Raw genomic sequence first — 24,651 nt, forward strand, 5'->3', positions numbered from 1 at the left:
TTATGCTTCAAATACGTAAAAATAAGCATAAGTTTTGTAAATAATCTTATTTTTTTAAATATAAACTTATTCCGAGTAAAAATGAAAGATTCGCTCTATTTTAATTCTTAGTATTTTTGCACATTAACAATTGTAGATAATTAAAAATAAAATTTATAGTTCATTTATATACTATTATTAGTTCTCTACACATGACCATCTAAAATACCGTGCATTCGCACGGGCTCTACACTAGTTATTAATTATGTAATTATGTAATTCATTCCGATTACATGCAATTAATTTCATTTATTCCGATTTTATGTGATTATTTCATAAAAAAATTCTAAGACGGAAGTTGTCGCATGTTTGTATTGACAGACGATTTGAATAAATAAATTCTTTGCACACCAACGGGATCCACCATAACCTGTATTTCCAAAAAAAAAAATTAAAAAAATAAGGGTTGTACAAATGACGTGGCTTAATCTTGATTGAATATTGTCTTCTGAATTAATAAAGATAAGATAGGGGTTGAAGTGTTGAACCTAAACTAATTAAACCCCATTAGAAGCATATTTGGAAATGTAAAAAAAAAAAAAAAAAAAAAAAAAAAAAAAAAACTAAATTAGTCAAACCCCATTAGAAACATATTTGGAAATGTTAAAAAGAGAAGTTACGAGTGAAATTGGAAATTTATACTCTCTATAATATAAAAGGCAAGTCTTTTTTTGGCTTTTGATTGACGGCTTAGTTTCTACATATGGGTCTTTCATATTTCCTATTCTATTTAATATTTTAATTACCTTCACTCAACCAATTCTTATTTATATCTTCAATTCCTATTTTAATTATTTATGTTATAACATAAGTTAAAATGTCACTATTTACATAAAATGTTGCGATTTACGTACATTTAACGAGTCTAACATGTCAAATACTTTTAATATAATTCTAACAAAATACGATTGTATATTATCTGATATTCAAATCTACGAGTAATATTTATCAAATATTCGAATCTCCAAATATGGACTATTTATATTGTCATGATATTAAACAGTTAATCACGCTCAATTATATAAGCGTGTATTTAATAATAGCGCCTGCTATTACGACATGTGTATTGTTTTACACGGGTATAAAACTAGTGGGATATAAAACTCGACAACCAAGTGTGGGACAGAGTGAAACTGATAAGTTGCGAGTGAAATTGGATAAGTGAATATTTGGAAATGTAAGAAAAAAAGGAGAAATATAAAAAGAATAAGATGTATAATTGAGTGATGGAGCAAGTAATCCAAAACCAAAAGCTAATTCTCCTCTCCTCTTTAAAAACGTAAGAGAGTTGACGATTAGTTGAGGAGGGAGCTGAGCTGGTTGTACAAAACTAAATTAAAAAAAAAAAATGGAGGAAGTAGAGATTGAAGAAAAGCAACAAGTTATTAAAGTATTGGATCTGTTAAAACAAGCTTCTGAGGATATTCAATCAAACCCGGTTAAAAGCATATCTGAGGGGTCCGCCATTAATGCGTTGCTTGAGCTTCAGACCGAGTCACACACCCTTCTTTCTGACCCATGCCTTAGTCAACTCTCCAACCATCTGTCTTACCTCAAGACCCTCGTTGAGACCCTCCAGAATACGGGGGACGGCAGCGGCGGAGGAGGACTGAGATCGTTCCTACGTCGTCGATTGTGGATTCACCAGATCGCCCGAGTGGCGGAGTCGATAGAGTGGGAGCTGCAGGCCTGGATCGACAGGGAGCTGGTGGAGTCACTGGTGAAGGCTGACTACTCTGATGATGATCAACTCAGCAGCCTTCTGAGTCGATTTCAGGACAGAGTCTCCCAAGGCTTCAACCGTGAGCTGCAGGACCTGCTTCTTAAATCAAGGGTCTTCTCGGAGCTGGAGTCCATCCTCACCAACCCTGCTTACTCAGTCAGCCTCAGGGAACAAGCCGCTCTCGCTATTGACTCCCTCATTGGTTTTAACAAAAACGTGTTCGTAGGACAGGTGTTGATGGGTCCCACTACAAAGGCACTCATTAGTATGGGGTCTGCGTCTTCCTTGAAAGTGCTGTGTTCATTGATCAGGTCAATTAAATCCCCGTTGGTGGACGAGATTGAGGGTGAGGACCAAATTGGAGCCATCATCGGGTATATGTGCAGCTCCCACTCCCAGAGTACGGAAACGCAGGTAATAGCACTGGAATGCGTGATGGAGATAGGTTACTACGGCAGAAAGGAGGCGGTGGAGGCCATGATAAAGGCCCAAGTGGTGGAGAAGCTATTGGAGATGCAGAGATGGGACATGACGACGATGATGAAAGAGAGTAGTGAGGAGGAGTACTTGGAGATGCATCCGTTTGCAAGCTGCGTAGGGAGGTTTGCAGTGCAACTAGAAGTAGGAGAAGGGTTGAGGCAGAGAGAGAAGAGATATTTTAAGCAGGAGATACTGAGGAGGGTGAGAGATGCTTCCCTTACAGATGCTGAAGCTGCCACTATACAATCTCAAGTCTTATGGGGTGCTTCTTTTCTCTAACTACAGATAACACATTCTTCACAAACAAAAGAGCTTCATTTATTTATGTTGTACATAAAAAGTTTAATAGTCCAATGCTAGGTTTTGTTGTACATGTAGTATCATTCTATCATTCTACAACCATGTCCAATCTTATCACTTACTCCTTCGGGGGTTTAATCCACAGGGAATGGGATAATGCCTTATTCCATCATCTTTCTATCATCCCCTTCCCACCTCATCTGTTGCGATTAAAATAAAAGGTGAAAAAAAAGAGGTTGTAACAAGTCTTAGCTTAAGACGGTCTTAAACAAAACCAATTAAACTTCTTATTAGGAATTCTTTATACAAACAATGGGATCCGCTTTGGCCTAATTTGTGATTATATATAAGGATGCCAACTGCCAAGAACAAAATCACAGCATGAGATCTTTGTGTTTGTTCAAGGTAGCAGCGCACGAAATGACGGCTCAACAATCACACAACTTTGAAAAGTCGTCGGATTGCTCAAACACGTAATTTATAAACAACGTGTTGCAAATATAGAATAGTAAATGGACTCCGAATATTCTTCTGTACTAGTACAATGTTGAGAAATATACGGTGTTACTTGTACACAACAGATGACACGTTCCATGAGAGCCTCTTTGCTGAAACAACTTCAGTATTGGATACCAAATTACCAATGTGACTACAGTTTAAGACGGTAACAAAACTTGTGTTTCTACCTACCGAGTACACTCTATCCATACTCATATTCCTTCAACTACAGCTTTGGGTTCTCGTCTTCCCCAAAGCGCCCTGAATAGGGTGAACAAAGCAATCGATGCGATTTCTGTATGCTCCGAGCTACACGCCTTGATGGATACCTGTCCCATTTTCCGACTGTTTAGATTCCCATTAACTGACATTCTCGTCCCTCTACTTGCCCGCAACTCTGCTTCAAAGCTTCCACCCACCACCAACTCTTTGTTAAAGGACATGACTGTCATTCCCATACTCACCTTATCATTCCTCACCGGGTAATCCTTGCCTCTAATACAAGCGTCAACGCCTCCACCATATGCCACCTGCCCTCCTCCCCCAATCCGACCACCATTCATTAACACTTTCAGCCTCTTTCCTATAAATAGAGAATCTTCTAGCTTAGTACCAATGTAATACTTATTTTGGAATGACGTCATACAAACTCCACATTGTGCAACATTGTACTTCACCATCCCCGATTTTGCATGGCTGTGGACTGTGTATATCATATCGCCGCCAGAAGATTGAATGTCCAGACCTGCCGAGTAGGTGGGGCCTCGTGGATCAGTATATGCTGCTGCACACTGTGAGTGAATACTGAAATCATGCTTGTCCTTGCTCATCTGTCCAGACACAGATGCACTTAAATTTCTTTTTATTTCAGAAACTGTCTCTAGGTTTACTCCGTCAAAACCGACATCATGGTCCCACCCATTAGGATCTAGCACGGGCCTCCATAGAAGCTGGTCGCTCGATATAACACCTCGATATCTATATAGCGGAGAATCACAGTCAAAACTCGGAGGGAGTGGTAATTCTGTCAGCTGTCCAGAGTCAGCATATACTTCTGAACTATCAGAATTACCGGCATCAATCACACTATCCTCATCTAGAAGCTTTCTTTCTCGCCTCTTGCGTGATTCTTCCTTCAGCTGTTTCTTCAAAAACAAGGTTTCTCGGTAATCCAGCTCATCGAGGTAATCCTTCTTTTGAGAGTCGGTCAATTTTTCAAACTGAAGCTTTGTGAGAATGCGAATTGGAGGCAATTCATCATATTCATCTTCTTCTTCTTCACAACCTAAAAGAATACACTCATCAACTTCATCAGCTCCGTCTGCCATTGTAGAGCCTTGGCGAAGGAAAGATGATAGCAGATGAGGGAGAGAAGGAAGGCGAGAGTTACGGGCTGGCCCAAGGTCGATACTATGTTGCAGTCCTAAGAGAGAATTAGCATCACCCAGCACTTTAGTGCATGTACACAATAGCAACAGCTGTTTTTTCCAGACTTGTCCGTTTGGCAAGATTTTGTCACCAACAAGATTGGTCCTGCACATTGAGTGGTTTTCAGCCAGAACTATTGGGTTTTCAAGTTTGGTATCAGATATGGCCAGCTGAATACTATGTTGCAACAGAGTAGTACAGTGGCCCACATAAGACTCGTAATCAATCGGGTACCCATTAGGTCCCTCAGGAAGAACTGCTCCGGCGTGCGTCATGACCAGAATGGTGTTGAACCACAAGGTGGACCCAAAAACTTGAGTCATGAGTCTAAAAAGAGGCAAATCACTGTAGCCTTTGCCCATATTATCCAGGCGTTCAAGATACAAGACGACATCTGGTGGAAATTTTCGAATGTATCTTTTGATAGACAGCATAATTTTCTTGTTTCTTCTAGCATTACTGGCAGAAGATGGCCAGAAACCAGGAGTGTCTATAACTGATACTTTAACGCCATTCACAGAACCCGTAACATCTTGGATACCATCAGTACCGGGCATAAAAGCATTAGTCACTGCCTTTGTGTGATTAAATAGAGAGTTTATAGTGGCGCTCTTACCAACACCAGTCTTCCCTAAAACTAGTATTCTTAAAGAAAAATCAAGCAGGGGTTGAGCAGCTAGTTCCTGTTCTGCTGCTAATGCTCTAGCTTTATCACTGTTGAGATTTACTCTTTTCAAATCTGATTCACCTGTTCTTATCAGTGTTGCTAGGTGTATCCGATAAAGAACCTTGGAGACAACAATGTCTTCTGGTGATTGCCCAAATCGGCGTAGAATACGGAAGAATTTAATTTGAAGTGCTTCAATTTTGGAGAGGGGATCCAAGTTGTTTGTATGAGGTGAAGCAGTAGAGTGAGATGTATGTTGTAGGAGAGGTTGGTGAGAGGGCGGGGTTATTGGGGCATCTTGACCATTGTTGGATGAAGGTGGCATTTCAGTCATGACTTGGGATTCTACATTACCAGCCCTTTGAGCTGAGCCCGATGAACAACAATAGGCATAACAGCATAATTAGGCCATTAAATATACTACTGTAATTGGCAGTGGAAAATGCAATAATAGTATTAAAAAGGTAGATATCAAGTACCTGAGGAAGGAAAGTCGTCATGGTGATGTGGTGGTAGCACACAAGTACCAGTGGCTGATAATGTGGTAGGGTTGACCAAGGAACCAGATACTAAACGAGCAAAAACCCAATCTGTGATGCTCTTCATCTTGCTTATAATAATCTAATCAGAGCTGAAGACTCAGAATTACTTAAAAGAATCAATCTTCCTTAGATAGCATAGCATAGCATAGGATTAATAAGTGTCGGAAATTGTATGTTATAAACTGGTGTAGGTGTAGATTAACCATCTAATTAACCCAATAAAGGTTGAAATAATCAAGTGTGGAATGGCAGAAGACAGTAATAATTCATAAAAGTGGATGATAAATTAAATCATAAATCGAATAGATAGAAAAGAATGATAAAAGATTGAATTGGATGAATAAAAATACCTTACAAAACTGATGAACCCTTCCTGAAAACAAACACAACGCCAACCAATGATTGATTATATCAATCAAGCTATTCATTCATTGATTCATCGTCTCTCTCATTGAAGAAGCAAGGTGGTAAATATATTATGGATAAGAAGAGTATCTTTACCAGAACAAAATTATAATAAGGGTGGCGATAAAAACAAGTTCGTATCGGTTCTTGTTATTTTGTTACTTTGTTATAATCAAAATGGGGTTCACCATTCTGCGGCCTACAACCCAAACACCATCCATTTTCCAATCCCTATTTTTCAACAATTAATCTCATTTTAGATGCTTATATCCTTCTAAAGTATAGATGAATCAAATTTGTCACAACTGACGTAGTAAGATTAAGTAATAACATTTAATTGTTGTTTGTCTTATTATGAAATTAGTGTGATATTTAACCTGTCTACAACTTTAGACGGATGTCGTCTAAAGTGAGAATTTGTGATTTTCCAATGCTCTTCTACCTACCCATTTTTTCATTTATCTAACACGACGAATTCTCATTGAAGACAGACATTATCCGTCACAAGCTGAAGACGGATAGTGTCCCTCTCACAAAATGCAAATGGATAGTGCAAGTGGGGGTGAAATGGATACCTCACTTGCCCTCTCACTTGCATTTTGTGAGAGAGTCACTATCCGTATTCAACTTGTGACGGGTAGTGACCGTCTTCAATAAGACTTACTGTTTATCTAAATACACTCATAAAAGTAATTATTATTAAGTACCCTTTATATGAGTATACTTAAGTAAAATAAGAATTTATTTTATATTTCACACTTGTGTAAAACAGTTATATATAAGTAAAGGGCCATCATTTTTATATATAAACAACAATAAACGAGTGTTTTATTTATAACAGGACCATTTTATCATGTAAATTGTCTCATTCTATAAACTATGATTTATTTCTTTGGCTATGAAATCTGTTGTACAATTTAATAAACAGCAAATCTCGCTTGTGACATTTCACAACTCTCTCTCCCACTTACCATTTCTTTAACCGTAGGTCTCTCTTCAGACTGCAATTTCTGTTTGAAATGTGAATTTGAGTTTAAGTCTTCCTAGGCTGCTCAAAGGCGACCACAGTAACATCAGGTTTACAATTGGGTTTTTGATGCACAATTTGAGAACTCTCTATTTTCATATAAATTTGGGATGAGGTATGTAGCTACTGGCCTACTGCATTGACTAATAAAGGTTAAATGTCATCTTGTCATGAGTTATCACCTACTTGGTAACATGACTCTATTCTCTCTGCGAAATACGGATACTACTGGTGATTTTTCAAAGTAGACCTTATACAAGTGGTGAGAAGATGAATTCATTGCAAGCAATTGAAGCAAACTCAACGACATTTACCATTCAACTGTGATATTAAGAGATAAAGAGGAAACCATCAACACATGAAAACCCAAATTTGGCTCTACATAACAGGGATCATCAGCTAAGTACTGGTGTCATAACATCAAACAATGTGTGTCGTCCACCTACCAAGTTTATTATTGGTTTATTTATACACATTCAAATAGAATCAGAGGCATTAATGACTAGTAGGATTGCCGACATCCAAGGCAGAATCAAGCAGAGCGAGATACTCATTTAAAGCTTCAGCTTCTTTGGTGATGTCGATATCATAGTCAGAGAAAGCATCTTCTCTACTTAACGCATTTGCAAGCTCCTCTTCAATTTCTACATCTCTGCCATTAGAGCTTGTCGATGGGCTGTCATTCCCACCACTACTTTCTCCCCCGCTTCCTGCATCTATCCCACTTGAAGTTGCAACAGCATCTACTCCACTTGAAGTTGCAACAGCAGGATCAAATGCATCTCTCATATTTTCGCTAACATCCTGCCCCACCTGTGCAAGAAGCTCTTCCAATGCCTGGGTTGTTGTTCCATGTGCATTCAGCGCTGAACTCACTACATTAGAATGTCCGGCAACACTGAGGTTAGAACATGGCATGCCAACTGCTGCATGCTATATCTACTATTCTTATGAGTTACCATTCACGAATAACGCACACCAAGCCAACAGGAAACATAAATCAAAATACAACACAGCACCAACATCTAAACTATATCCTACCTCTTGTTCTATCAAACCCCATGGATGCTAGTTGCGACACTCTCGCTTCCATATCTCCTTGTTGTCTCTTCCGTTTCTTTGATTCGATATCAAGCTGATAATCACAAGGGAGTGTTAGGTTTTGTACATGAGCTAAGAGGACCAGTATTTTAAGTGAACCATGACTAGGTTAGATATTATAACCTGTATCTTAGATTTAGTTTCAGGGTTAGTCAAATCATCCAAAGCCTTCATAGCGTCATTTTCGTGTCTCCTTAGGGCCTCCGCAGCCAACTCCTTCTCAAAGCTGTCAAACATAACAGTTGTTACACAAGGGGAAGTTTGGAATAATGCAAAATAGCTCACAAAAATGTACTCTACAATGTTATGATCTTTATATGGTAAAGTAGCAGTCGGCCACTGCAACTTTCGATGCAAAACATCTCTGTTAAATTAAAAACAGGGTAAATGGTTTGTACATCGGCTAATCCAACCAGCACTTACTCAGCGATAAGTGGCAGAAATGGGTAATGATGTTATTGTTAAATAAAAGAGCAAGGAACTTAGGTCTTTAAAAGGTAATTACCAAGTACAAGGAACATTTCAGTACATACTCAAAAAATCAGAGACAAACAAAGAATGCAAGATATCAATCTCATTTCACCTAGTTCCACTTCCACATGTGTCTAAAAACAAGAAAAGAGGCTGTAGAGTACGCAGCCTTGAGGATTAGTGGGCTTACCTAATGGACACTAGTACATCTAGCTTTTGCATATCGACAGCTTTGCCAAGTGGAGTCTTTCCATACTTCTTTTGTTCTCTGCACAAAATAAAGTAATGAATTGGAGATAAAACAAATAGATACAACAGATTAAGAAGGTTGAGGAAAACAAACCTAATTTCCATTTGACGTTTGAGATCATCTGCACGCTTTTTTTCCTTCTTTTCTTTCTCCTCCTCAAGGAAGTTAACAGCACTTTCAACAATCTGTTCATTAAGTTTCAAAGCCCTAATAGCTTCATGCTGTTTGTAACCCATGCTCATTAAGAGTGACAAAGCCTCATCTGATACTTGAAGCTGAATATAAAACAAGAATGACGATTAGCTGCTAAGGGAATGCAATGCAATACATATCCAATGAAAAATGCCGGGAGTGTGAGAATTGGCATAGAACGAAGCCACAGAAGGATAATAGTGTAAAAGCAATGAATGCTTCAGTTTAATAGATAAGTGGAGAGAAGTGGAGACCTTAGAGTATTTGGCTTTGGCAGACGTCAAAGCTTGTCTAGATTTATCCAAGTGACCAGAGTGAAAAGCTGCGACACCTTCTAAGAGTTCCAATCTCAGATATCTAGAGACGTAAAAGCAAGCAAGGGTGAGAAGAGATAGATGAGAGGAATGGAATGGATATAAGTAGGAAAGAAAAGTAGTGGGACTAACAAAGCAAGCTCAGGGCAACGACTTGTTTGAAGAAGTCTAACACGAGAGGCGTCCTTTCCATGAGCACGCTCAATTCCTAATTTAGCTTTAGCAAGGCGTTCACCGGCAAGGGATAGGCAGTTAATGTCACGAAGCATAAAATAGCACCAGACCATGTCAATTTGAAGGATAGGGACATTATCGACACGGTGAAGAAGAGTTGGATCGCAGAGAGAAAAGGCCTCCTCTCCCATTTGGAGGACTTCAAGGGCATCTTTGAATTGTTGAGCAGTAATGAGGTCCTTTCCTTTAGTATGGAGCATGAGACCCATCATAATGGCCTTCTGATCGGTCTCCGTACCCATATTAATCTTGTTGCCGCTCTGATCTTCCAGTTCTATGTTGTAGTCCTCTATTGGGATTGACCCATCTGCGTGTCTCTCAGCAAGAGCAGAGACACCAGCTCTAACAATAGTACAATTGTACAATTGTACAATTAATTAATCAATCAAACACTATGTATGTATGTATTACTCCGTAATTCTTATCATCTTAATTAATTAATTAATTGTAATTGTAAGATATCGAACAATAAAAAGAATTAGGGAGTAGTAATACAATTAATTAATTAAGATGATCAAACAGGCAGACAGTAGTACTCCAGAAAAAAGAAAGATGGGGTGGTTACAGGTTACTTACTTGAGACGGGCGAGTCTATTGGAGCGGAGTTCTTGGGATGCCAAATTAGCATGATCATCAGGAGAAACTTTAGTAGCTAAAATCTTGGCATTAATAGGAATACCCAAATCAAAGAGGGAGGAATTAGGAGGGTCGTCGTCTTTAAGAAGACGACCGGAGCAAATAAGACGAAATAAAAAAGGATCATCGGAGTTACAGAGGCGGGCAACATGTTCCCTCAACATCTTAACACTCCATTCTTCCAAATTAACATCAACCGTCCCTGTCCATACTCCCGCTATCTTTATTTTACCCTCCATTCTCTCTCTTTTTTTTTAACTATTAACCTAATTTTTTTGTGGGGATAAATGCTACCCACTCCGAGTATATATATTGCTTCCCACTTGATTCACCCTTTTTGTTTTAGTAAACCTCCCTTTTCCATACTACGGATAATATTTTAATAATAATAATACGTAATTTATTTTCGCAGTACACATTTTAGTCATCTCAGTACATTTTACATCAAACTTTCCATTTATCTACCATTGACTAAAAAATATCAACCTAATTCTCTCTACATTCTCTCTATTGTTACATCCTTGACAATCTTCAACCTTTGTCAAATTATTCAGTAATCCGTTACTAATAATCAAATTGACACATCGACTCTTTGTTATAGGTTTTTATTTTTTTTAATTAGGATTTATGTTCAAATTAATTATTGGTAATTGGTGGGTTGATGGGGATATTGGTGTAGTCGGATGTCGCCAGCGATAAGTACTATCGGCGGTCACCGAATTCCGTTCAACGGCATCTATGTAGTATATTTAAAAAAAAATCAAAATAGCAAAGAAATGATGTAGTACACTGGGCGGCAAGCATATATAGGGCATTAGTGCAAATGTACTATGCAGTGTAGCGTAATGCATAAATTAAACAAATTACAAAATTCCGTCCGATTGGGCATAAATAGTTCATATGTATGTTGTATGTCATATGTAGTTAAGTAGTAATGTACTCCGTAGTATAGAGTGCTACACAATGAAGGTTTGAAATAGTGGATTTGTAAAATTAGAGGAGGATGAAGGTTTGAAATTAGAGAGAATACAATAGAGAGAAGTTAGAGAGGGAAAATGAAGGAAGAAATGAAAGGGGTATAATTGTCAACATTGTACTGAGTTGAGTAAAATGTGTACTGCGAAAATCAGGACCCTAATAATATAATGGTTATTTCATGGAATAATTCAACCTAAGACCCTCTTCTCATATTAATCCAATTTAATGTTTAACTATAAAAATTCAAACTTTGACATCATTTAAATACATTTCCCTCTTTCTCTGATTTTGGAGATTAACACGTGATTTTTTACACAACATAACATATCCCATATTCAATCACGTTTTCCCCAATTCACCCAAATCAGTTTATACTTTTAAACCCTAAATCTCCAAAATCCCCTAAAATCATTTTATCATTTTCCAGAACTTCACTTTGATTTATTCAATGTATGAATTAGGTACTTTATGGTTTGGAGTGGTTGTTAATGTATTAGTTTCGTTTGTGAATTTAATCCCATTTTTTGTTCGATTTATGAATTTGATTTATTCTATGTATGAATTTTCGTCCTTATAACAAGCGTTTTTTTATTTTCCTAAACATTTTTTTTCTTCACTTCATGAGGCGGATGAGCGTATTTAAGACTTAAAAGAGACATTTGTACTCAATGATTTCTTTAAAATTGAGTTTTTGTTTAATTACAACTCATCCAATAATTTAACATTTTAAAAAATGAGTACCATATATGGATAAACACAAAATAATTTCACGGTCTCTGGATGAGACATGAACACGTGAGTGAGCTCGTGCGTCTCAGGATTTATCTCATGCCAATGTACATGGTTTGCATCTACAGTTAGAGCCAACATTTATTGTGCGGGGTTCCTCCCCCTCTCATTTCTCTCTTAACCATCCTTGTTTTGCTCTAGATTTCGCTTGAGGGTTGAGCTTTATCGGGGCTTTTTTTGGCGAATACCGCTTTTTATATCTCTCGATAAGACCGATGCATGATATTGTTGTTTCACATAGGCTTTCTCTTCTTCATCCAAAACCATATACTGTTGATTCCCGTCTTTGTACTTTGTTAGTTCATGGTTGTAATATCCAAAACCCTTGAAGGTCACAATATTCCAAAGTACCAACCGTTTCTTATCTTTATAATGCAATTCTCCACATCTCTGATATGGAATTGACAACCACATTTCTGCATGCGTTTTCGGCTTCTTTTTAGGCTTGTCGGTGTTATATACACTCCTGCTTCGCCCGTTCCCAGAACTCCGAAAGTACGGAGAAGATTCAGCGTCCGACATTGATTTTAATCTTATATTTGTTGTATGTTAGTTTTTAGAGTTGTTAGTTTAGCTTGAATTTGGGAGATTTTGAGAGGAGAGAGAATGAAACTAAAAATATGACAAGGACCGTAAGTCGATTTCATTTTTATCAAGGGTTTGTTTATAATACTTAAATCTTTTCTAATTTCATTTTGATCATCTCTAAACCTAGAGAGAGGGAGAGGAAGAAGATTTTGTCGATCCTTTCTATTGATTGAAGATTTCTCACCTATTTCAACCTAATTCAATTCCTCTGGTTGTAAGTCGATGTCATTCAATTGTTTATGCTATTTTAAAGTCTTATTATTCGAAAAGTTTGAAAATATAGTCCAATTTATTTGAAGTCTAGTTTATTCATATGAAATTTCGTAGCCTAATTCCTTATGGTTTGTTCTAGGTGATTTATTTATGAACCTATCGCTGAAAAGTCCGCGAATCTGATTTGGTTGTGAAAATTGGTTTGAAACCCTAATTTATATGTCGATTCAGTTTTGGTTCTTTTTCATACATCATATTTGTAGAGTCTATATGACAATAGGATTTGGAATTACCAAAAAATGATGTTTTAAACTCGTTTTATGAATCGATACTTTTTATGTGACGAATTCTGTCAGCTTTTGAAAATCAGTCTGAAAACCCTTGTTAAGTTTGGAATTTGAGAAAAATTTGTTAGATAAGAGTTGTATCTAAGACTCATGGGATTACAATCCAATTGGCCTTGCATCGATTGTATTTTTTTGGAATTAGTTATGCATTTTATACCGAGTCTGTCATGTGCTGGAAAATCAGGAAAAGTCGTGTTTGTTCTTTAAGTTGAGATTCCTATTAAGTTATGATGAGTCTAGATTATATGCATGATTAACCGTTTGGGTATGTGGTAATTATACATAATTATGTTATGTAGGTGATGGATATGTGAAGGATCATAATTGATTGCTTGTGATCGGAGTATTACTAAAAGGTAGGGTTTCCCTACTCAGTTGCCTGATTAATTGAATATAAGATGATGATGGTTGATCTATTGGCATGATTAATATGATTATAGTGATTGTGATATATTGGATGATTTGGCTTGGTTGTTTGTTTGGTTTGTCTGTGGTTTTCGAGGCGCGTCCTCGGCTGAGTGGAGTCATCATCGGGAATAGCTTCACGCCCTTGATTCGCCCCTTATGGTTCCCGTCACAAGGGGGATGTGCACATTAATGGACATGGGTTATTCTCTCTTGGAGTTGAGCGGGGCTTAGGTGGTAAGGCTGCGGTCCCCACTGGCGGTGTGGATTACCTGTTGCGATGGGTAATCTTGCAGGGCTACACACTTTAGTGTGTAGTCAGTGATTGGAGATTATTGGAGTTGGAGGAATGTGTATTGAGTTGCTTGGATGTTGTTTTCGTTGTATTTCTTATTTTGTTTAATCAGATGACCAACCTCGTTGTTGTTTAAAAAACCGTGGCGATTCATTCGGAGATGGTGAGCAGTTGATTAGCAGGTACTTTTATGGATAGCTCGCGGGTTTTAGCTAGGATGGAGTCATCACTTGTTGAATCTTTAGTCTTCCGCTGACAGTTGTTATAGTTTTGGATATTTTAATTTTGCCAGTTGTAGTACTTTTGGTTTCGGTTTTTCAGTTGTATACATTTAAACAGTTGAACCTTAAATTATGTTTCTTTATGGTCACTTTTGATATAATTTAACTCGGGCAACCGACATGGTAGCACCTTAATATGCTACGGTGGTCTTGATAAAGCACCTTGGTGTGTGGGAGTGTTACAAGGACAATTTGGTCATTTCATCATAAAGCGCCGACGATTCGTTATAAAATGTCAACGTACAATATTTCGCATTGCTAATAAAATCACCGTACTACATTGGTAATACCAATATGCCACCACCCGACTCATAATAATACGATCTACGGAGTATAAGATTTCCAAAGAATCGGAGACAGCATTTATGTTAATATAGAGAGTCAATTAACAATCACTCCATTTTACATACTGTATTCTAAAATTATTCTCTTTAATAATTTTTTTTAAATTACCCCCTTAAAATGCATTTTTATCAAAAATTGCTTCAAAACTCCAAATTAGGTGACTTATTTCGTCTGTTATTAAACTTATTATCCATTGTTATACCTTTCAAAGTATAAATTGGTTAAACCACAAACGCAATAAGTTGATAAATAGACGGAACAGGTGACTAATTAAGTTGGAGTTTGAAACAATTTTTAACAAAAATGCATCTTAAGTGAGTAATTTAAAAAAAAAAAAAAAAAAAAAGTTGTTTTAAAAAACTGATATATAAAAGAGAGTAATTTCTAGTTTGCGCTAATACTCCCTCCGTTCAACTACACATTACAAATTTCTATTTCGTACACTATTCACAAGTGAACATTCAATTTCGATTTTCTCTCGATAATAAGTGAAAATATATTCATGAGGGATCTTATTTGATTCGTCTATACATTAAGAATATCTAACTTTATACGTAATTAAAAATAATTACCGCGTAAAACACGCATTGACAAACGTGAAAAAACAAACTTGTGAAGTGGAGTTGAATGGAGGGAGTATATACTCTTACCGAAATATGGTTTCCCAACAACAAAAAAAAAGCAAAATATATATATTGGTAGAAGTTTATCAGGAAAAAAGGGCCTACCAAGCTCAAAGTGAAAGGCAGAGATTGGTGAATAGAGGAATCACTCTCATCATCCTATCCTCATACTGACATTCCTCACTGAATAGAATAGAATAGAATAGAGGGAGGTAGATTACACATATTGTTGATGTGAGTATTTATGTATATAAACAAACAATGTTAAGCTTCCACCCTGCAAAACTTGTTGTTCCTCATGGACTAGCTTACCATCATCATCATCACCATCACCACCAATATGTTAGTAAACCCATTCTCTGTTCAGCATCCTCTTCTTCTCATCATCATGATCATGATCACAATTCCAGCAGCCGCCGCTCCCTTCTCCTTCTCCTCCCTACAGCTCTTTCTCTACCTCTGCCTCCCTACACATCCGCCTCAGATAATAATAATAATACTACTACTCCCTTAGACACTACTATCACTGACCGGGTATTCTTAGACTTGAGCATTTGCCCAACCTACTTCCGAGCCCAAGCTCAAAGTCAGGATGTTCCCTTATGCTCAGATTCAGAGCCATTGGGGCGTGTTGTCTTAGGCTTGTATGGAAAGCTAGTCCCCACAACAGTCTCCATTTTCAAGGCCATGTGTATTGGGTCTTCTTCTTATAAAAACACCTTCATTCATAAGGTATTGCCTGGCCAGTTTTTAGTGGGTGGTCGTCAAGGTAGGAGAGAAAAGGGTGAGGTGGTCCCACCATTGGGTTTGCCCCAGAATAAGGAGACGGTTGACTCCCGGGCTTTTATGTTGGACCATTCACGCCCCGGTGTTGTTTCTTTGTGTTTGTCCGAGAATGATGATGACGATGATATCAAACTGGATCCAGATTACCATAATGTTGAGTTTTTAATAACCACGGGGCCTGGACCATGCCCTCAGCTTGATGGCCGAAACATTGTCTTCGGGGTTGTCCTTGAAGGTTAGTTAGTTAGTATACTTTCCTTTCTTTGCAATTTTGAAAATGAATAGTCCAATATGTTATGTTGAATATGGAGTTGCTACAGGAATGGATGTAGTGAGACAAATAGCTTCGATACCAACGTACAAGCCAGGAGAAAGGATCAAGCTTTTCAATGACTTGGCGGAATTCTTGGGAGATGGAAGAGCTGAAAATGCTCGAAACTTATGGGATCGCCCTCTCAAGAGCATCTATGTCAGCGATTGTGGACAGCTCCAAGTTGCCAAACCCTCTTTAACCCCTTCTCTCCCATGATCATCATCATCATATATTTACATTTATTTACTATCTTATTAATCAAATCGTCTTTTTTTACTTTTCATAATTCATCTTCCATGAACTTACTACATTGTATGTAACCCGAGTATTAAGTATATTTTTATCAATATAATATAATGATGACAAGAATGACGACATGTTACAATAAACATAATGACAATTGACAAACACAAGACGAGATTGATCACATAGATGCCAGTGCCTTGTCATTAGCAGGAGGAGCAAATCTAGACGAAAATCCTAGAGCAGCACCATCTTCGTCATGACCATGCATACCATCATCAAAGTTAAGGGTATAGTTAAAGGAGTCGTATTGGAAATCCTTCTTCTTCTTCTTGTTAGTCAAGTAAGCGCCAATCTTTCTAATCAAGTTCTTCCATTTGGGTCCAGCCACCACTTCCGAGACATGTTTCAACTTGGTTAGCTGTGTCACAAGCCACAACTCCTTGTGTTTTCTTCTTCCTGACAACAGCTTCCTCCGCTCATCATCATTGCTAATCCACAAACGTTGAAAGCATCCGCACCCGTTTTCCAATTCCAACTCTTCTCCATGCATCAGGACCCCATTTTCGGTGGTTGTAGCCATCATCATCATAATTAAGATGGAAGAAGAGGCAAGTTTATCAAAGAGAATTTTCGGATTGGAAGCTTGAGCAAGTCATGGTTATATATTATATATGTATGAATGGGAGGAAGAAAAGAAGGGCAGGGGAATCAAGGAAGCATCAAAGAAAATTAGAAAAACAATTGGAAGGATATATCAAGTCTAACTTGGAGGACGCGGGAGTTTACTCACTCAGAAAATGACAAGCAACAAGATTAGAAACTTCATGTAAAACGTTGGAAATATTAGTCAACCTTTATAGCTAGATAGTTGTGTAAATTGAACAATATGGGACAAATACTCACTCAAGAGGAAGCACCAAAGAATTGACAACCATTTACTATTCTCCACTAATAATCTCTTTCTCTTTAAGCATTAACAACCATTTACTATTCTCCATCTAATCCAAAACTAAAATAAACAAGCCCTTCAAAAACAGGGTACACCAATCAGCAATGAAACAACGGGGTTTGGTGGGTTTGCCCTCCCAATCATCTGGAGGACACTCCTCTTCTTCAAGTTATTTCAGCTACAAATTTGTAGAATTGTAGGTAGCATACATACTGTATTATTAGTAATCCACAATTTTATGCACATGCACATCATATTGCTCTTCTGATACTCGTACGACATCTTTTGGGACAAACATCACATGTACATATACAATACTGATTTTAATCAAGAGTCTCAACGTTACAACAATAGAGTGCCGAGCACCAGGGCAACTGTACTTGCATTGTTACAGAAAAGATAAAAGTGACATGTTGCTATCTAAATTATCTTTTTAGTGTCAAACCAAAGAAAATCTCGTATATACAACGTTTTACATTATGTGGCAAGGGCATCTGAGCTGGATGCAGTATCCTTTCCGACAATTTCTCCCCGACACAGCGGACATATACTGCAATGGATCATTATCAGAAGAATAGAAAAGAAACAACTAAAAATAAACAAAATAGCAAAAGGACACAGACTGATTACCCATGTATCTCTTTCAGCCATTTATCGACGCATGACATGTGATACTCATGTCGACACGGAAGCACTCGTATTTTTTCGCCTTCCTCATACTCCGCCAGACAAATATAGCACCTAATATAAAACATAATATGTGAGTGTCCAGTATTACTGAAAGGAAAATATACCGTTCTTGCTGCGCTTATTTGGCTAATATGTGAACTCAACTTAGCACAAATGTCTTTAGGATAATAAAACTTACTGATCCACATCTTCTCCACAATTCGTACAAGGCTTTTCGTAGGTTCGAAGAGGAAGTGAGTCCACAACAGATTCTGGAGCAGGAACAGAAAGCGACAAAGAAAAGTTTGGCTGGTGATGAATTTCATCCAAAACCTGTTAACATTTTATCAACACAATACTTCAATTCTGAAAGCATGCAAACTGCAGCATTCTGCTATACTTAGGCTGTAAATGAAATTTCCAGTCCAGTGCATGAAACATTGCACACACAAAAATACGAACTCAAATGCTATATTCTATTTTCCAAGGGGAAAGGAAAATATTGAGGAGCTGCAATGATTGTAAAATATCTTGCCCACTAAACTCTACCCATATCACATGCCAAATTGATGACTAGAATGCTCAAGACATTCCCAGGCATGTCCCCCATTCAGTATTTTAATATCAGTCGCAACAATGATTGGCAATCCAGTGATCAAAGTTTTGGAAGCCAGCACGATCGCATTTTGAGGCGATATTGGCCTTACGTATTGAGTTTAGGCCACAACAACAATACCGCGACTGAAACCGAGATGTGGTCCCATTTGAACATAAAACAATATGAAGAAGTTTGTCTTCATTGTTAAATAAACACCCTACAAACTGGTCCCTGTAGACATGAACAGAGAAGTCTCTCAAAAGAACCTGGCAATTACCACACTCTGTTTTTACTCTCCTTCCAACTCACCCAATCATGGAAAACAAGATGAATCCCAACAAGAACAAGTGTTCTTAATCCAACAATCATTCTTGTTGACATAGTTAACTTCCATGCATGCCTTGAAACACATATACGAAAGACCTCGTCTTTTTCATGAAAAGAGCAACACATGATCCCTCCCACAAAGACTATACAAGTTGTTTCTATAACAAGTGATTTGCCCAACTCAAACTGTTACAGGCTGATTGAATGTAAAATGAACTTACCTTACAGCTAAAGGTAGATTTATATTGATCTTGTCTATCTTGATCTACGAAGCTTTTGACCGAATCTGGTAAGAGCAAGCTTTCTTACAAAGTCTAATAGGGTTCGCTATAGGATACTCCCTCCGGCTCAACGTAATCTTTACCTCTTTACAGGTGTTTCAACAAGTTCTACGCTTTTTTATTGGGAAACTTTTATTCTTACCTAATTACTAACATGAATCAGATATGACCTTTCTTCATGTGCACATGTGACATGTCTACTTCTATCCATCCATCCCATTCCATTCCCCTAAGAGCGTTAGTCCCAAAACGATCTGGGTCGGCTGACATGAATCATCTTTTCCAAGTTTTCTTGGGTCTTCCTCTACCCCTCAGAATCTTTTCCATTACCCAATTTCCGAGCCTCCTAACTGGGGCACTGAACTAGCCACTCTTTTTATCAAAATATGAGCACCAGTTCTACCACCAAAAGACAGTGGTGGAGCCGCGTTATACTATATCGGATCGATTTATCATTTGATTGTTTCTAGACCTGCCTTTCAGCGTGTTTTAATTGCCTTGCTGTTTCTATTTCCACATTCTACAATGACATCCAACGTTCGAATACAGCTAGACCCATTTTATCTTTTTTATAAAAAAAAATTGACCCCACTTAATCTTAAGGCTGGCTATGGCACTGCAAACAGAACGGACCTTCAAGACTTGCTGATTCAAAATAAACTTGCTTAAGATGTGAGTAACTATTACTTGGGCAATGGAGCTCAATAATAAGGGAAAGTGAAGGAGATTAGTGGTAGGTGGTGGTCCTAGAGGGTGGAAAGAAAGGTAATGGGGAATTATTACCTCCATATGGAGGTGATGCATTACATAGGGGGGAGGTGGGGAACTATTCCCCCCTTTATAAAATAACTATTACTCCACCGCATTTCCACTTTCTATCACCATCTCTCTCCAGTCTCCACCATTTTCTAGTTCATTAGAGCTCTATTACCCAAGTAACTATTCGTCCCATCCCAAGCAAGATCTCAGTAAAGAAAAAAAAAAGACAAGAAGAATGACAGAGGAACCAAAACATAAAATTACATCAGCAACCAAACATTCTCCGTTCAGCCGACATTGACTGTGACTCGGAAAATGCCTTGCAACAGAAAATGACTCGAAATTGGAGAATCATAATCCTTTAAATATGGAGAACAATAAACTAGAAAAAAGACCCAGAATTGAGTTGTAAGCATTACATGCTCCCAGTCCCTAAGTCAAGAAAAGGAGAAAAAAAAAAGTAGATTGAGAAGATTTTACATCACAAAAACATGTACCTAAAAAACATTCGAACAAATACCTCAAATAGCGCTTCTGCAAGCAAAACAATTCGAGATATACTGGAAAGTGCACTAGCCTCTCCGTCCAACTCACATGTACATGACCCATCAGAGTGCAAATCCAGTGGACAAGAAGCACGATGTCTACTCTCTGTAGCAGCACCTCGCAGTCTATCCCAAAACTGTAGGAAAATACAGTAATATTAAAAAAGCTAACCAAGAACCTATCAGACAACAACACGAGCAAATCTGCCCCATCAATGTTTGTTGGATGAAAGGCAATGGGTTGTGAAATGTCAATTTGGAAGGTTGTATTCTACAAATCACCAAAACGTCAATGAAGAACTTGCATTATACATTTACTAGGGAGGAAATTGGAAACATCCGATAATGTTCCTGAAGAATTTCAATACGGTAGGCTATTTTATGTTATTCCAAAACTTAACACCTAATTGCGTTTGTTTATAAGATTAATAGTAAGAGCTTAGTAACTTGTCAGCACAAGCATTAACGTTAAGAACACTGAAAATACTTAGACCGACACAAGCTTCCTAGATCTAATAATTGTGTTTCGCACAACTGTATATGCACGCAAGTATGAAGCCATATCGCTAATGGAATCAACAGTGTGATTTCCAAACATCACCTTCAATAAGGTGCCACAGAGAGTAAAAAGCCAGAAGAGAAGAGAACAAACGCTCACCTCAGATCTGGAATTTCTGCGCCTGTCAGTTGTATAACGACTTCCCCGGTCAAGGTGCAAAGAATCAGACCTAAATTCATCATCAAAAATGTTATCACCAATATCGAGGAGCCATCTGCGACGAGAGCCAGTGGAGTCAGCATCTTCCGATGTAAGAAGTAAGGCTGGGTATTCAGCAAGCCTTGTTGAACTTCGAGTTGAAAAAGCATCCCAGAACATTCTCCTGCTGTTTCTTCTTGCTTCACGGGTGGTTACTTCGTTGTTAATGCTAGGCAAAACATTGGAAGAGACACTCACGACGTTAACATGAAGTAAACTCTCTTCAGGCCGTGCTTGGGTAGTATCTGACACAAGCAGACCTAATTCAGGAGTCACCAACTCTTGAAGAGGTTGATCTCCGGGTGATTGAGAAGCTATGGTAGGGTCATAAACAGCTGGAATAGGAGTAGACTCAAAATTAGGGTTTTCTTCAAGAAAGGAAGGTAAATCATTGGTGATGAAATGATCTGTATTGGTGATTGCATTTGTGGTTGAGTTAAGAATGAGGGGTAATTGTGTTGTACAAGGTGAAGTGATATTGTGATCCAGTGTATGATGATAAGTTTTGGGGTCAGTATTAGTTTCAGTTTCAGTTTGATGAGGGAGAACGGGTTCGTCTTTGGAATTACTAGATGATTCAGTGTGAGAGGTATTTTGAGACACAAAGTGGTGAATGGTTGTTGTAGGACTGGTCTCTGGTGAGGAAGTGGATTGGGAGACGGAAACATGTGTGGGGGTGTGGAAGTCATTAGATAAGTGTTGACAGTCATCTGTAGAGTTTATCAGTGATTCTGTTGCACAGTCTTCCCTCTAAACAATTCAGTGAACAACAAAAACATTCATTATTAGCAATTACCATGCTATGCTATGCTATGCTATGGATGAACAGACATTTCCTATAAAATTAATAACAATCAATCAAACTGAAATTTGACCTTTAATAGGAGTATCTCCAAATCAAATCAAAAATCAAATCAAATCAAATCAAATAGATGAACTAGTATATATGTACACAGAAAGCTCTCGGAATAATTATTAATAATAATAATAAAAGAAATCAGGCTTCAAATACAGATACGAGAACCAACCAGCTCACATATGACATAACTAACTCCGCAGTAAAATGTCAAAACAAATAAATTTGAAAAAAATGACAATAAAAAGGGAAAAAGTAAGACTAAATTAAAATTGAAAGAGAATTGGAAAGATAACCAGAGAAGAAGAAGATGAAGATGAAGATGTAGAGGAGGATGCGCCGCCGCATAAGAGAGAGGAGAGCCGGTGTTTGCTGCGGTTGACTTTCGATTTTCGAGGTGAACCACCCAGCCGACTATTTCCAGAACCCATTTTTTGGAGACCCTTTATCAAATTTCACCATCCATATTCCAAGGAAATAAGGCATGTGTTGTTCAATCTTACAGTGGGGGGGAAATAATAGGAGTCAACATCCAAATAACTCCCTTATAAAACATGTTTTTCAACAAATCAATGCCTCTTTACCGGAACTAGATTTATTTATTATAATTTGATCGATTTAGCCTCCTTATAACGTAATCCCTACATCGTTTACTCTTTTTTCATAACCTGTGACCAATTCCAAATCTTTCTTAAATATAATACACTCAAATCATGCACTCTGACCGAAGAAGAATCAAGCATAAATTCGTCGTTTTGTCTTATTTTAAAGAACATAGTGAGTAAACGGACATAATAGTAATTTAACATCTTATATAATTGAAATAAGAAGGAAAAAAAGAATTTTTGGCCGGAAAATTCAAAAATAAATCTCATTTCGGTGGAGGGGCATTGATTTGTATATGATGGGGCATATTCTGCACCCTGTGACCGAGTCAACATATTGAGCAAGGTCAAAGATGTCCACAAGCAAGTCAACGACTTAGACAGCCTAACTGGCACAGCCTGTCGGTCTGTCTCTTGGGTACTCACAGTACGGCAACTAGCCAGCCGGGGCACATATCTGCGAACTCATATCCAAGACCCCTCGGCGGCGAGTCAACAGGGTCCGCCGGCCTGCCATAGGTCCCTCGGCCGAGGGTAGCTCAGTCTTTCCACCTGCTAACCACTTGGCCACTTGGCCACTACGTGACAAAAGGTGAAAGTCTATAAATACTCCTCAACCCTCATTGAGGAAAGGATCCACAATTTAACCTAAGAATCACTATTCATCTGGTAATATTTTCCTTATCTCTCTACAATATATACTTCGCCAAGTAACAACTACTTCTCTCTAAGTTTACTGACTTGAGCGTCGGAGTGAGTTCGCTCGGTCCAAAGCCGAGCCCTCAGTTTGTTCACTGTTTCAGGAGACCGAAAGGAGGATTCAATCAAAGACGTCATTCTACAAGCACGGGTGGTAACAAATAACTGCTCTGGAATTACACCCGGAACAGTATAAAAACATGTTTTAAAATGGAGTTATTTGAATAAAAAATTATAAAAGGGAGTGATTTCAAAAAAGTCGATTATATAAGGGAGTTATTTATAATTTACTCTAAAAAAAATGGAGAGTCTATTTCTCATCAACGGTTCGGTTCGCATTCTGACAACATCTAACGATTCTAAATTTTTGCATAAAATTGAAGGAAAAATGGAGGTGAAAGAGAAAATTATTATTATTATTAAAAGGGATTGAGAGACGAAATGGCCTCTCCATTTCTTTTGGAAATGGAGAGGATCCTAATTACCTAGTATTATTATCTTCTATATTAGTTTGACACCAGTGTGTCGTTGCAACGGGGTAATGTTACATCCTACGTCTAATTATGGCTTAATATTTGCATGTTATTGTTGTGTAACGGACGCGTGCCGTTAACACAAACTCTTATAAGAGCTTTTTAAAACAATACTTGAGATATTCAAAAGATTTTTGATTGATACCTAAGTTCAATGATCCTCTTATTTATAGTCATGGGACCATCCACCTTATGATAATCTTTTGATGTGGGACAATTCAACTAATTATACGTAGTATATTCATCACACCTGCATTATTTTTCATTGTGGACAAATAATATACTTAGAAGTATACCATATTTATTAATATTCGTACGTTTTTTTTCTATTTTTTTTATCATAATAGAAAAAATATTAATTAATTTTTAATAATACGAATTCTTAAGAGTCCTCTATTAAGACGATATTTAAGAGACTCAAAAGATTTTTGCTTGATACCTAAATTTCAAAGACGACTCATATTTATAATCGTAGGATCACCCGCCTAATGGTAATCTTCCAATGTGAGACAATTCTACTATTTATTTGTAATATATTCACCACAGCTACATAATTT

At 37.7% G+C, this 24,651-nt stretch overlaps 5 protein-coding genes across 6 annotated transcripts; 1 reads left to right on the plus strand and 4 right to left on the minus strand.

The window, feature by feature from the left end:
* Positions 1–3,019: 3,019 nt before the first annotated feature.
* On the minus strand, positions 3,020–6,514 carry LOC141597456 (translocase of chloroplast 90, chloroplastic). Of its 2 annotated transcripts, none has more exons than XM_074417923.1 (3): positions 6,028–6,514; positions 5,615–5,766; positions 3,020–5,501 (listed from the first exon to the last, which is right to left on the minus strand). In XM_074417923.1, the coding sequence occupies exons 2-3, from the start codon at positions 5,739–5,741 to the stop codon at positions 3,253–3,255; spliced, it is 2,376 nt and encodes a 791-aa protein (XP_074274024.1). In that variant the 5' UTR covers positions 5,742–5,766; positions 6,028–6,514; the 3' UTR covers positions 3,020–3,252. The 2 variants fall into 2 exon arrangements, with proteins under 2 accessions (XP_074274024.1, XP_074274022.1); XM_074417921.1 differs by having other exon boundaries at positions 5,615–5,756; positions 6,028–6,244.
* A 904-nt stretch (positions 6,515–7,418) lies between these two features.
* LOC141597457 (uncharacterized) lies at positions 7,419–10,654 on the minus strand. Its single transcript, XM_074417924.1, has 8 exons — positions 10,248–10,654; positions 9,570–10,013; positions 9,378–9,480; positions 9,025–9,206; positions 8,872–8,949; positions 8,334–8,436; positions 8,151–8,244; positions 7,419–7,984 (listed from the first exon to the last, which is right to left on the minus strand). The coding sequence occupies exons 1-8, from the start codon at positions 10,544–10,546 to the stop codon at positions 7,605–7,607; spliced, it is 1,683 nt and encodes a 560-aa protein (XP_074274025.1). The 5' UTR covers positions 10,547–10,654; the 3' UTR covers positions 7,419–7,604.
* A 4,566-nt stretch (positions 10,655–15,220) lies between these two features.
* LOC141597459 (peptidyl-prolyl cis-trans isomerase CYP28, chloroplastic) lies at positions 15,221–16,659 on the plus strand. The gene is made up of 2 exons (XM_074417926.1): positions 15,221–16,192; positions 16,278–16,659. The coding sequence occupies exons 1-2, from the start codon at positions 15,433–15,435 to the stop codon at positions 16,484–16,486; spliced, it is 969 nt and encodes a 322-aa protein (XP_074274027.1). The 5' UTR covers positions 15,221–15,432; the 3' UTR covers positions 16,487–16,659.
* Positions 16,660–16,694: 35 nt separating this feature from the next.
* On the minus strand, positions 16,695–17,096 carry LOC141595791 (uncharacterized). Its single transcript, XM_074415756.1, has one exon. It carries the CDS (start codon positions 17,094–17,096, stop codon positions 16,695–16,697), a length of 402 nt encoding a protein of 133 aa, XP_074271857.1.
* A 652-nt stretch (positions 17,097–17,748) lies between these two features.
* LOC141597458 (uncharacterized) lies at positions 17,749–22,922 on the minus strand. The gene is made up of 6 exons (XM_074417925.1): positions 22,554–22,922; positions 21,303–22,151; positions 20,620–20,781; positions 18,334–18,467; positions 18,096–18,206; positions 17,749–18,015 (listed from the first exon to the last, which is right to left on the minus strand). The coding sequence occupies exons 1-6, from the start codon at positions 22,686–22,688 to the stop codon at positions 17,943–17,945; spliced, it is 1,464 nt and encodes a 487-aa protein (XP_074274026.1). The 5' UTR covers positions 22,689–22,922; the 3' UTR covers positions 17,749–17,942.
* Positions 22,923–24,651: the final 1,729 nt, after the last annotated feature.

This window comes from Silene latifolia, chromosome 8 (genome assembly GCF_048544455.1).
Source record: "Silene latifolia isolate original U9 population chromosome 8, ASM4854445v1, whole genome shotgun sequence".
Classification (NCBI taxonomy): domain Eukaryota; kingdom Viridiplantae; phylum Streptophyta; class Magnoliopsida; order Caryophyllales; family Caryophyllaceae; genus Silene; species Silene latifolia.

What these genes read in the sequence shown, in the direction of transcription:
- LOC141597456 (XM_074417921.1), bottom strand. Translation starts at nt 6,105, where the DNA reads ATGAATAGCTTGATTGATATAATCAATCATTGGTTGGCGTTGTGTTTG. An exon ending in GGGTTCATCAGTTTTGTAAG is followed by an intron (nt 5,757 to 6,027) that starts GTATTTTTATTC and finishes AGCTCTGATTAG; the next exon opens with ATTATTATAAGCAAGATGAA. An exon ending in TGACGACTTTCCTTCCTCAG is followed by an intron (nt 5,502 to 5,614) that starts GTACTTGATATC and finishes CATCGGGCTCAG; the next exon opens with CTCAAAGGGCTGGTAATGTA.
- LOC141597457 (XM_074417924.1), bottom strand. Translation starts at nt 10,546, where the DNA reads ATGGAGGGTAAAATAAAGATAGCGGGAGTATGGACAGGGACGGTTGAT. An exon ending in AATAGACTCGCCCGTCTCAA is followed by an intron (nt 10,014 to 10,247) that starts GTAAGTAACCTG and finishes TACTATTGTTAG; the next exon opens with AGCTGGTGTCTCTGCTCTTG. An exon ending in AAACGTCAAATGGAAATTAG is followed by an intron (nt 8,950 to 9,024) that starts GTTTGTTTTCCT and finishes TATTTTGTGCAG; the next exon opens with AGAACAAAAGAAGTATGGAA.
- LOC141597459 (XM_074417926.1), top strand. Translation starts at nt 15,433, where the DNA reads ATGTTAAGCTTCCACCCTGCAAAACTTGTTGTTCCTCATGGACTAGCT. An exon ending in CTTCGGGGTTGTCCTTGAAG is followed by an intron (nt 16,193 to 16,277) that starts GTTAGTTAGTTA and finishes GAGTTGCTACAG; the next exon opens with GAATGGATGTAGTGAGACAA.
- LOC141595791 (XM_074415756.1), bottom strand. Translation starts at nt 17,096, where the DNA reads ATGGCTACAACCACCGAAAATGGGGTCCTGATGCATGGAGAAGAGTTG.
- LOC141597458 (XM_074417925.1), bottom strand. Translation starts at nt 22,688, where the DNA reads ATGGGTTCTGGAAATAGTCGGCTGGGTGGTTCACCTCGAAAATCGAAA. An exon ending in TTGCAGAAGCGCTATTTGAG is followed by an intron (nt 18,468 to 20,619) that starts GTATTTGTTCGA and finishes AAATGTTAACAG; the next exon opens with GTTTTGGATGAAATTCATCA. An exon ending in TGTGGAGAAGATGTGGATCA is followed by an intron (nt 18,207 to 18,333) that starts GTAAGTTTTATT and finishes GTTTTATATTAG; the next exon opens with GTGCTATATTTGTCTGGCGG.